The sequence below is a fragment of the Diabrotica undecimpunctata genome, chromosome 1 (assembly GCF_040954645.1).
Source record: "Diabrotica undecimpunctata isolate CICGRU chromosome 1, icDiaUnde3, whole genome shotgun sequence".
Classification (NCBI taxonomy): Eukaryota; Metazoa; Arthropoda; class Insecta; order Coleoptera; family Chrysomelidae; genus Diabrotica; species Diabrotica undecimpunctata.
Genome location: NC_092803.1, coordinates 209,209,800 through 209,222,556, shown reverse-complemented (window position 1 = coordinate 209,222,556; position 12,757 = coordinate 209,209,800). Strand labels below are relative to the sequence as shown.

Sequence of the window (12,757 nt, the reverse complement as noted above, 5' to 3'; positions counted from 1 at the left end):
GCATTGACTTAGATGGAGAAAAAAATCAACATGTCAGTTTAGATAATTTACTGGCCAAAATAAGAGAAAGACAAGTTTCTGAAATTAAGAAGACTAGCCTTTGGAAAGTGTTGAGAGGATTAGGATTTAAATTCAAGACAGAAAATAATAGGTTACTTTTATGCGAAAGGAGTAGTGTGGTTCAAAACATAGACATCCATGAGACATGGATATTTGCAAAGGGTGGAATTAAAAGAATTTGGCCAGACGACAGCATAAAATCAATAAAACACACAGATAGCGAAGGCAAAAGACACATCATTTTTCATGCAGGAGGGAAAGAAGGCTTTATAGAAAACGCAGATTTGATTTTTTTTTCTTTAAAATCAAGATCTGCTGATTACCATGAAAACATGAACGCAGATATGTTTGTTAAATCGCTTGAGAAGAAACTGTTACCTAGTCTGAGTAAACCATCAGTTATAGTTTTAGATAATGCACCCACCATTTGGACATTTTGGAGAAACAACCAAAACAGTCATGGAACGTATCGAGTATAAAAAATTGGTTAGTTAAAAATAATATCAATTTTCCGCAATAGCCCTTTAAATCAGAGTTACGGGAAATTTCGAAACGTAATGAAAACCAAAGTTATGGACATTAAGACTACGGTTATCGCCGTATCACTGCCAGTTTACTCCCATCGAACACATCTGCAGTATATGTAAAACGTATTATGATAATCACGTTCGATGCAGTGGATACAGTAACGATGCAGTTAGGGAAATGTAGCAAGAAACTCTTGATGGAAAACTGCAACTCCAAAAATATGGGCCAAAACTGTAAATAAATGTGATAAATTAATAGAAGAGTGGTGGATCCGGGAAAATATAATTAGTGAAATTAATCAAGTGATTATAGATTTACATAATCCTAGTGGTAGTGAATTTAGTGACGATGATGATGATTTATAAATTTAAATAATCAGTAAGTACACTATTATAATGTTATTTACAAAATAATTGTACAGCAGATTAACCATATTTATACATTCATTATTAGCCAAATAAACAATAATATTTAAAATTCCATTTTGATTCTTGCTCCTCATTTTATACAAATGAACTCTAATTAATAATCAGGCAAAAATATTATTAACAGTAAGTAATTAAAAAGATTATGGAGAACATCAGTGCAGTTTACCGTGCCCTTTACTACAACGAAAGGTTTTCTGCGAATTTCATTAATCGTTTAGAGGTGCAAGTTGGTTGAATGTACTGTAGTAATCTTTATTTCGAAAATTGTACATATAGACTAGGGCGGATCTGTTTAAAGTTGGCATTTGGATTTTTGTAGAAAAAGTTCTGATAATTTCTGTAATAATAATTGACTTTCCTCTCTCTCCCAAATAGGTCGGAAATATTAATAAAAAAATTAAAACATTTAAAAATTACTAAAAACATCGGTTTTTTTTACTTTCCTTGCTTATAACTTAGCGATTAATTTTGGAGCAAAGTTGTAATGAAATAAAATAGCGATAACTAAATTTTCCATAGATACGACTGGTTAAAAATGTTTATCCCCTGCTGCAAAATAGCAATAAATACAACAAAAAAAAAGAGGGGGAAACAAGCCCTGTCTTATTCAATGTTTTTCAACCACTTAGATTCCGCTTAGAACCTTCATAATTCGCTTAGAAAATATTTATAACAATAAAATAGCACACCAAATTTCATTAAAATCGATTTATAAGATTTCGCATAATAATTTGGCAATCTAAATTAAATTTTTTTTTAAATATTGCACAATAAAAATTAGACCATGTAGAAATCTGCCAAGTTTTTTACTTATAAAAAGCACTCTACCTAACCTAACATACGTTAGGGAATTGAAATCGGATTATTTGGGTGGCACCAGAAATGTTTTAAATTTTTTAATAATAAACAATTTTTTGGCTTATACACAAATAGAATATCTGGGTAACTAACAGTTTATATCAAATTCAGAAAACGGCGTTGGAAAATACTCGGCAAGATAAAGAGGTTGAATTACGAGCAGTGGTTAGACATAGCCGGCCAAAGTTGGCCGGCATTTTCTACGACGCAGCGTTATAAACAATATTTTTCTTTCGGAGCTCTTTCTCCATAAAAATTTTTATTTCTACAAGATATTTATAACATATATTATAATAAAAAAGATTGGTATTGCCCGTAAAAAATACCAAAACAAATAAGGTTGAATAAAACTGAGTTTCAAAGCTCAAAATCGGTATACGTAAAAAAATGTACTTTCTCGGCTTCCAATGAAGCAATTATCGTCTTTCAGATTGTATTTTGTTTTTCTTTTTGTAAAGGATAGAGCGGCGCAGATAATTTAAATGTTTCTAAGGTGAAAAATGGTTATTAAGCGAAAAAGTTATAGAACTGAAACGAGAAGCTGCTACGTTTGGTCTATATATAAATAAAAGCAAAACAAAATATATGGAGTGCACAAAATCGAATGAACATGAGAATCTGAAGGTAGACAACCATACCTCCAAATATGCCTCCACTTTTCCCTACCTAGGCTCAATAATAAATGACAACATCAGTCAAGAAATACAAGCACGGATTCTTAGCGGTAATAAGTGCTTTTATGCATACAAAGACTTAATGAAAAGTAAGTTACTGAATCGTAAGTCTAAGCTGAGAATCTTCTTCTTCTTCCTATGCCGTCCCCATTAACGGAGGTTGGCGACCACATTTTTAAAAGCTTCTCTGTCTTTTGCAACGTGGAATAATAATTCGTCTACAGTCATGTTTGTCCAGTCTCGAATATTTCGCAGCCATGACTTCCTCTTTCTACCTATTCCCTTTTTGCCATCGACTCTACCCTGCATGATGACCTGCAGAAGACTATTTATTATTTCTTAGTATGTGTCCAAGGTATGCAGTCTTGCGTACTTTTATCGTTCTCAACAATTTTTTTGTCTCGACCCATCTTTCTCAGCACTTCCTCATTGGTGACCCTGGCAGTCCATGGAATTCTTAACATTCTTCGGTATATCCAAAGTTCAAAGGCTTCAATCTTTTTAACTATTTGCGCTTTTAGTGTCCATGTTTCTACCCCGTACAATAGTTGCGACCAGACGTAACATTCAACAAACCTCAGTCTCAGCGCAGTATTCAGATTTTTGTCACAGAACAATTGTTTGAATTTTAAGAACGCTGCCCTTGCCATTTCTATTCGTACCCGGATCTCTTGGTCTGGATCTAATTCTGTGTTGATGTAAGCTCCCAGATATTTATATTTTGTCACTCTCTCTATTTGCTGTCCACCAAGAGTTAGTTGTTCATTATTTCACGTTGAAAAGCGTCGGAGACAAGACGCATCCTTGCCTAACCCCTCTCGCAATCGGTATATTATTTGTTTCTATAAGAGAATCTACAAAATATATGAGAATCTACAAAACAGTGATTAGACCAGTGGTCACATATGGATGTGAAACGTGGACCCTCTCAACCACTGATAAAAATCAACTGAGAATATTTGAGCGCAAAATACTAAGGAAGATATTTGGACCAACCCAATGCAGCGATAGTTCGTGGAGAATTAAAATGAACCACGAGCTGGATGAACTAATGCAGAGCGCAGATATTGCCAGATTTGTAAAATCACAAAGACTAAACTGGCTTGGTCACCTAGAAAGAATGCCAGATAATCGAGCTGTAAAAGTAGTCCAGAGATGGAAGCCCCAAGGAAACAGAACAAGAGGAAGGCCCCGTAAAAGATGGATAGACGACGTAGAGAGGGATCTTAAAACCATGAACATCAGGCAGTGGCGAAGGAAAGTATCCGACAGGGCAGAATGGAAGAACATTGTTAAGCAGGCCAAGACTCACAAAGGGTTGTAGCGCCATTAGAAGAAGAAGAAGAAGGTGAAAAATGGTACCTCATTCTGCATCAATTAATTGTAAGTAAGAAATTAAAAATTAATATACTTTTTTAAAGGCATCAACAATTTTTTAAATTATGTCATTTTCAAATTTAATAAATTAATAATTTTTATAACACTGGTAAAATAAATTTTAATATTTAATTAAACAGTATACCTTTTTAATTAAATATTAAAATTAACTTTTAATTAATTTTTTCCAAAAAAACTCAAATTTATATATAGAATAAAATTGTTTATAACTAAAAAATTCCTAGGCTTGCCTAGTCGAGCGATTTCAATATTTCAAAGTGAGTTTGAAAGCCTGAGCCTTTCTTTATATGTAAAAAAAAATTTCGACTTTTTAGAATGCATTCTTTTTGTAGACTGGATTGCAAAATTATGCAAAAACTTTTAAACCGATCCTAACGAAATTTACCACCCGTTTTAGTCGTATTATAGAGTCTTTTCTAGGCGGCATCTGAAGGCTGTAAGTTATGTCTAAGGAGTCGAAAAAAATTAAAGGAAAAACTCCATTTTCTGTACTTTTTTTCCCTAATTTTTGATATTTGTACATTTTTTCAATTTCTAGCTAGTCAATATGTAAAATTTTAAAAATGAAACTTTTACCATTTGTAAGTTTTTTTTGTAGGCGAAAATATGAGCACAAAAAAATGTTTTCGATTTTTTTTCAGATTTGGTTAAATAAAAAAATAAGCACAAGGTTTGCGACTGAAAATACATCTTGAAGTGATTCCAGCAAAAAAATAGGCTCCTATAGAAAATGTCAAATTTGACAAAAATGACTAATTAACACTTTTTAATTTCGAAAATCTCATTTTAAAGAGTAAATATTTTCAACAAAGTCGTCTTTTGAACGTTTTTATCTAGAATGTCTAGTTTTTTCACAATAATGAAATTAATAAAAAAAGTCGGTATTTTTGCTTAAATTTTAAACGACACAATAAAAATTTAGATACCCACGAGACGGTAACGCCGTTTCCAGATATTCCAGTTGAAAAATAGAGCCTAGCAATTTTCCGATTTTTTCAGGCACCATTTTCTGGAGTAATTAGCAAAAAACCAAAGTCTAATTCAAATATTTATTAAAAACACAATTCTTAAATGAAATATAACACTTATACTTATTTTTATCTTAGCACATATCTTATTTTCGGGACACAAATTTAGATAATCCTTCTAGAAGGCCAATGTACGCAGAATGTTCATAGGTTGTACTGTATTTCGAGAGTTTTTCTACAAAATCATTGGAGATTCCTTTTTCTTCCAAGTAGTTCAATAATAAATCATACAAGTACTAAAAAACAAAACACTCGGTCAAAACATTTATAAAAGTCGTCAGAAAATTAGATTTTTAATCCACCAAGATTATATCATTTAATATCATTTCAACAGTATCTTTCATAATGGAAAAACATCTTAAGAAACAGGTTTCTGTAAATAAGTTTTGTATTAAGTCTACAAGTGTACTTCGACACTTAAATTTTATATAATATATTTTTCCAAACAAAATATTACTTACTGTATCTAAAACTTCTCCAGAAACTGAGTATACATTTTCATTCCATTCTCCTTCGTAAATGCTGATTTCATCAATGCCAAATATGTCATCTACAAAATATACAAAATTATTAACACAAATCATTAAAAAACATAACAATACAAACAATTACAGTATTGTCTTCTAAAAATATTATAAATAATATTATGAGGATACTATGAGAAAGCGTATACCAAAGTAAGGATTGCTGTCAGATTGACCGAAAGTTTTCCAGGGACAGTTAGTTTGCATCAAGGCTCTTCACTGATTCCTTACGTGTTTAATCTTGTTATATTATTGTACTGACAGAAAAAATAAGGAAGGGGGCTCCTTGGACAATACTCTTGCTGATGATTTCATGTTGGAGGAGAAGTTGGTGTGTTGGAGAAGGGCTATTAAAGAGACTTAAGGTTAGCAGGTCGAAAATGGAGTATATATATGGTTGGAAGGAAGAGGAGTAATTGGGGACATAAAATTGTTTGGAAAAAAAGATATGAGTAGGAGAATTTAAATACCTATGCTCCTACATAATGATAAATCAGACACTAGATCAAGAAATTGCCCACAGGATATAGGCTGGTTGGTTTAACTGAAAGCTAATGAGCGGAGTACTTTGTGATCGAAAAATCAGGGAAGCACTGAAAGGAAAGATATACAAGAATGTGGTGAGACCTGTGTTGGTGTATGGCAGTGAAGTGTGGCCTGTAAAGAAGGTCCAGGAAAAAAAGATGGAGGTGGCTAAAATGAAAATATTACAGTTAATTGTTGAGTAAGACTAGAAGGGACAAGAGCAGAAACAACCTGATTAGGAAAAGAGCTGGGGTGACTACAGTCTCAAAAAAGATTCAAGAACAAAGATTGCAATGGTTTGGTCATGTTAGATGTATAGATGAAAACTATGTGGGACAAACGATAGAGCTGTTAGAAGTTGATGGAAGAAGAGGTAGAGGAAAACCGAGGAAAAATGGAAGGACTGTGTATCCTGTGGTATTAAATACTTTTGGGTTATAATTTCTAATGATTCATCTATAGGAACATTCATTAAAAGTAAAAACACATTGAAGCTGACTAACAAATATTTTGGCTCAAGAGTCACATCTTTCAATCAGCTTCTTCTACATAGGACTGTGAGTAGGACCCAACATATCTATATACATACAGGGCTAATCGCAAGAAGCACTGCCAAGGACAAGTCAAGAGAAACGGTTTGTAAATGGTTTATTTCAATAACTGCTTTGACTGAGAGAGCCAGTTTACTTCAAGTCCCAGCATGAAGTTCAAACACCACCTATCTGACTTGACAATGGTAAGTGTGACCTTAAAGAAATGTCAAAACAATTACAATGATCTTTGGTCAGTATCCAAAGACTGTGGGAGTGGGCCAGTCAATATTTGACCCAGGCAAGGAACACAAGCGGTCGATCAATACTTGTTCGCAAATACTGGAAAGGCCAGTAACCTCTGTTCAGTACTCAGAGACCCAGAGGTATAAGTTCTTAACAGATCAATCTTAGGTCTCTGAGGATTGTTCTCAGAGTTTTATACTTTTGGTCGGTATTTCATGTCCAGCACACATCTATAGTAGTGGTAGGTTGTTGGTGGGAGTGAGAGCATACAGAGAGGGGACCAGCCGCCGACAAGCAATGACGGTGCCATCGTTATAAACTTAAGTGATAGGATATTATTTGTCTCAGTGAATGACCCTGATTTTTTTTATTTATTATAAATTAATTTTTTTTTTATAAGACTCCACTGCAGTAGAACATGTTTAAAAATTGTTTTGTGAAATTCTCCAATACTTCTATAAACTTTTTCCAGACTAAAAGTGGCATTGGAGTGATCAGTGTGATAACAAACTAAGAGAAGAATATAAAATGACAAATCAACTCAATTATTGTAAGTATGAAATATTTTTTAAACTAACATATAACAAGTACTAAAGAGTAGTTTGTCAATCAACAGTTAAAAATAGGAACTTGGAATGCAAGAGGTACATAGAATGGAGGAGCTCTAAAACAAGTTTCAAAGGAGTTTTGTACAATAGAAATAAACTGTTGCTGTAAATAAAATCCCCGTTTTGCGTCAATTTCATCCAACAACTCTTTACATAATTTGCCAATTTATTTTCTTATTAATAAAAACACCAGGTTTGGAGCCACCTGAAAAATTCTCAATTAATTTTTGTTCTTGGAAAGAGTTGAAATGTATATTGTAAGTTTTTGTGACCTTATCATGTTAGTATTACTACTTGATTTATAATATTGTTTGTTAATATTTTTTTTTCTTTCAAATAATATGAAACTTAGTGTACAGATAGAACCAGTGGACCCTATTATTCATAAATTTAATAATAAAAGTAAATTACTAATCAACCATCAGCTTCATCCGCGTCCTCTTCATGTGCTTCCTCCTATTTGTCGTCATCTAACTTCTTAGATTCTGAGTCAACTGACTCTGAATCACCTAATAATATGAATACAGAATGTACAGAGAAAGCCAATGAAATTAATATGGACGGTATAAATTATCAAAGAAATGTAAACTATGATATAAATACAGAATCAGGACTTATAAATAAAAAGAGAAATCAAATGATTTCTACCTAGCGAAACCGAATTCAAACCGTCATTCTGACTTATAAATAACTTTGAGCTAGAAGACAACAAACAGAATCAAAAATCCTGCTGAAACTGTTGAACAAGATAAAAATAAGACTCAGAATAATGAAGAACAATTAGAAGATTTTTTATTTAGCGACAGCCTAGCGGACCCGGATTACACTCAAGATCAGGATTATTTATCAGATTTAGACTACATGCCCCAACCAACTAAGATACAAGATAAGAAATTACCTATAAAACGAAAGTCATATCATGATTGATGAATGGATTAGATGTAAGTGATGTAACTAGTGATGATGAGGGTTATTTTTTTATAAGACCCAATTTGCCCATCAAGAATAGAGAGTAGTTAAAGTGCCAACTGGTAACAAGACATCAAAAGCTTTTAACCTAAAAGTTAGAAACCTTCATAAATATTTATACAAAAAAAAAATCTATCACTGCTAAAAAGAAAAGTGGATTATTTCAGTTGATTCAATAAAATGTTATTCCTGAATACTATCGACCATTTTACGAAAGCTTATAATTTTTTAATATTATTAAAAAACAGGGTACAAAATAATAAACAATTTCATTTATTTGGTCTTTTATTTTTTGACTTTTGACAGCTCTTCTAATCTGTTGATTACCAAGTCTGTTTCGCATATTGGAGCGATAAGTAAGACTCACTTTTAAAATGATTATGGTACTATTACGTTACACAGTATATAAAAAATAGCCCTATTAACAACGTTGAAATAAATGTTTCTCAGGAAAAAAGACTCAACTCTAACAGGGGTTAACAAAATGATAAAATTTAAGCATTTTTAAACTTCATAAATTTATCTAGTTATCACAGTTTATATTTAGATACATTTCTAACAAAATTGTATAGGTAATTCCTTTAAAGTAACAACTTATTCAGAGTTATACCCATAATCATATCTATAAAATTTTAAAATGCCTCTCCTCTAAAATCATTGTTTTCTACTTAAGCATACGTTCTTGCGAAGCGGTGATACATTTAAAAGAAAACTTAAGAACCCAATTAAAGATTTTAGGCCTATTTCAGAAAGAATTTGTAGTATAAGAATAAAAATGGAAGATAGTTTTGTAAGTATCTTAAATCTGCACACACTTAGTTTTTATTTCTCTAATTGTGGTTGATTGTTGATGTATATTTTCTCTTCTCCAACAATTTTTAGCTTGGATTTAGTTGTCATATCTATATTTTTTTCAACTTGATATTTTTTCTATAATTCTTTTACTAACTCACCTAGTATAGTAAATAAACTCACCTTTCGAGTTTATTTTGGACACAAACTAATTTTGATTGTTTATTTTCCATTATAGTGCTCAATAAATTGAGTTAATTACAACAGAAAAACAAAATGTGGTAACATAATGGCTACCTTCTTGCTGAGCCCTAATTAAATAAATTACTTACTGTATCCATCATCTTGTTCATTTGTATTCAAATAAGAACAGAGTAAACTGATTGTGGTATTTCCTCTTACTAATTCTACTTTGAATGAAGGTTTGGATTTTAGTTCTCCAATATCAGGTTTATCCATATTTTCGTTTACCTCTGGCTCAACATCACTATCAACACTGTGATTTACATTGAAACTTAGTTTAATGCTAAAAAACAACATAACTTTTTATTTACAAAATATAAAAGACTGCAGTATGTTAAAGCATCATATAAAAACATTACATCAGGTATTTTATGGCACTTATCACTTACTTTTCATCTCCTGCACTCTTTGTTAATATTATTTCTGCTCCATTTAGTTTTGCTTTAAAGCCATCTAACTCTGATGGAATGGTTTTAATTTTTTGGGCTTTTCTTTCTGCTAAGATTTCTTCTGACAAAAATTCAACAAGTTCTTTCTCAGCTAAAATGAATAAACGGTTTTTTTAGTTAATAATCAATAGAAATGGTTTACATAATTCTGACACAGAAAACTTTTTATTAAAATACTCTCATTACCTTTGGTATGACTGGCTCTTTTACTACTGCAACCACAGCTGCACAATTGAGTGTGCTCGACTTCTTTAATGATTCCATTTCTTTGGGAGTTACTCATATACCAAAGAGTTCGAGCAATTTGCCTTTGCTGATTTATTGAAGACGTTATCCTATTTTTTATTGGATTCAACAACGATCTGACGCCATTCAGTCTTATTGCCACTTTTAAAATATTGTTCATGTTTGATAACAAATTTAGGAATGTAGCCGGCAAATTGGAAGATAAACTATCTTTTAAAATGGCTAAAAAATGTGCTTTTCCGGAACAAGAAACGCCTCTGCGCCTGCTTCAATAATGACGTTTGATGTATGTCAAATTTGTCAAAATTAGACCATCCCTCTGTTTAGGCAGCCAGATATACATTGGTAGAGATACGACAGCCAGTCTTACTGAGTAAGATTTTCGACGACATAAAAAATAGTTAATTTGGTAATTCAATTTTGAGTTCGATAAATTCTGTATGTATTATATGCAATATATAAAAAAGTCAAAGTATTCCCAAAACGAACAAAATGTTTAGAGGTTGTTAATATTTAGTCCTTTCTGAAGCACATCAGATGTACTGCAGATTTGAATTCCTAATTTAGACTACTTCATAGTAGCTTTTAGAACAGAAGCTCTGCTTAATACACTCTGAAGAGATCTAATAAGGTCGAAATACGTATAAGCGGATGGCAGGAACCCTGTATTGAAATTAAATTTCAAACGTCTTTCTGCTTCATTTATGTATTTAAGATCGTGAGTACTAGAAACTAATTCGCGAAGGATTTTTGATGTGGTGGATTGACAGGTCGTGGAATGCAAATTGTAGATTCCCCTTATCGGCTAATTCATCAATGAACTGTTAAACATAAATAAAATAAGAAAAACAGAAAATTTTTGGTTTTATCGTTTGAGAACCTAAATAGCAGCTAGCGCGACTAGCTTCAGAAAAAGTCCAAACAAAAAAATTAATTGGGCGTACGAAAATATTTTATTTACCTACTTAACATAAAACTTCTAGAGGATAGGCCTTCAATATCCATATTAAATATTTGGTAAATGCGTTTATGGATGATCTTTAAAAACATTTTAAGTGTGTGAGACATCAGGCTTATGGTGCGGTGGTCGGTGCATTTTCTAGCATTTTTCTTTTTTGGGAGACAAATAAATGTTGTGGTCAACCATTCATAGGGTATGTCACCCGGCTGATAAATTTCATTGAAGAGCTTTAAGAGGACATCCATGTACTCATTTTCTATTATTTTAGGGATATCAATAGGCAGTTGATCTGGCCCCGGGCTTTTTCCGTTTCTGGTGTTCTTTAGTGCATACAATATTTCTTCCTTTGTAATTTCTATACTTGTTTCTCTGTCCTCGTAAGATATGTCGTGTAGGTTTCCTCTTTCGTCGTCGAAGAGCTCTTCCATATATATTCTTTTCATCGTTTTAGCTTGTTGTCAGTCGTTATCATAGTATTTCCATTTTTATCCAAAAGAGTTGTGCTGTGGTTTCTTTTTTGCAGCCCTGCCATTTCTTTAACCTTTTTATGTAGGTTGAATAGATCGTATTTGTTCTGAAGATCTTCTATCTCTTTACATTTTTCCTCATAGTAAGTTTGTTTTGCCTCCCTTATCATTTTTCTGATTTCATTCTTAATGATTTTGTAATTGTGACTGTCTTTGTTCTTAGCTTGTCTTCTTTGGTCCATAATGAGTATTTCGTCGGTCATCCAGTTGTCTCTCTTTCTTATCGGTTCTTTTAATATCTCTTTGCATGGAACGAAGAGTTTTATATTTTTTGTTGGAGTTTGTTTTTTATATCAGCTTCTTTCAGTTTTCCTAACATCTAATTTTGGAGTTCTTTGGGATTTTCTAATACGTTTAAGCTTAACCGTGACATTAGCAATTAATGGGTTATGGTCTGATGTGACATCTGCTCCTGGATATGTTTTAACTGATTTGATGGTGTTACGATGTCACTCTTTAATCATTATATAATCGATTTGGTTTCTTACCACTTTTTCCGGTCTATCTGCTGGTGAGGCCATGTATATAACCGTCTCATAGGTAATTTAAAGAACATGTTTGTGATTATTAGACTTTGGTCTTGGCAAAATTGTATTAGACGATCTCCTCTGTCTCATAACTACCGTGATTTCCCTATTCTTTTTCATTTTCAGTGCATCTTCAATTTGTTGGTAGAATGTTTCTACTTCATCTTCTGCTGCATCCGTCGTTGGCGCATATACTTGGATCAAATTTAGTTTTATGTGTGATGTCCTTATTTGTAGTAGCATCACTCTTTCTGAGATTGGGACAAAACCCTCTATTGACTTGTTGACCTCTGTATCGACAATAATTGCTATTCTACGTCTATGCTGGTTGTCAATGTTTCCCGAGTAATATAAGGTACCGGTTTCTGTCGAAAGGTATCCTGAGTTAGGCCACTATGTTTCGCTTACACCTAATATATTTATATTCATTCTTCTCATTTCTTGAAGGATTTTATGCATTTTACCAAGTTGATACATGCTTTTGACGTTTCACGTACCTATTTTTGCTTTTGATAATTTTCCTGTGTCTTGTGTCGATGTTTGACAAGGGTTTCGCCGGTTAATGACCTGGGAGCCCTTGTCTGTTCCGCCCCTGCTGGATCTTGATGATGATTATTATACTAGAGATATTCAATT

At 32.6% G+C, this 12,757-nt stretch overlaps 1 protein-coding gene across 1 annotated transcript; it reads right to left on the bottom strand.

The window, feature by feature from the left end:
* Positions 1-4,981: 4,981 nt before the first annotated feature.
* Positions 4,982-10,380, bottom strand: P32 (complement C1q binding protein P32). Its single transcript, XM_072521105.1, has 5 exons — positions 10,047-10,380; positions 9,801-9,951; positions 9,501-9,694; positions 5,436-5,524; positions 4,982-5,210 (listed from the first exon to the last, which is right to left on the bottom strand). The coding sequence occupies exons 1-5, from the start codon at positions 10,264-10,266 to the stop codon at positions 5,061-5,063; spliced, it is 804 nt and encodes a 267-aa protein (XP_072377206.1). The 5' UTR covers positions 10,267-10,380; the 3' UTR covers positions 4,982-5,060.
* Between the last annotated feature and the right edge of the window lie 2,377 nt (positions 10,381-12,757).

What these genes read in the sequence shown, in the direction of transcription:
- P32 (XM_072521105.1), bottom strand. Translation starts at nt 10,266, where the DNA reads ATGAACAATATTTTAAAAGTGGCAATAAGACTGAATGGCGTCAGATCG. An exon ending in AAGAGCCAGTCATACCAAAG is followed by an intron (nt 9,952 to 10,046) that starts GTAATGAGAGTA and finishes TATTCATTTTAG; the next exon opens with CTGAGAAAGAACTTGTTGAA. An exon ending in TGAACAAGATGATGGATACA is followed by an intron (nt 5,525 to 9,500) that starts GTAAGTAATTTA and finishes TATATTTTGTAG; the next exon opens with ATGACATATTTGGCATTGAT.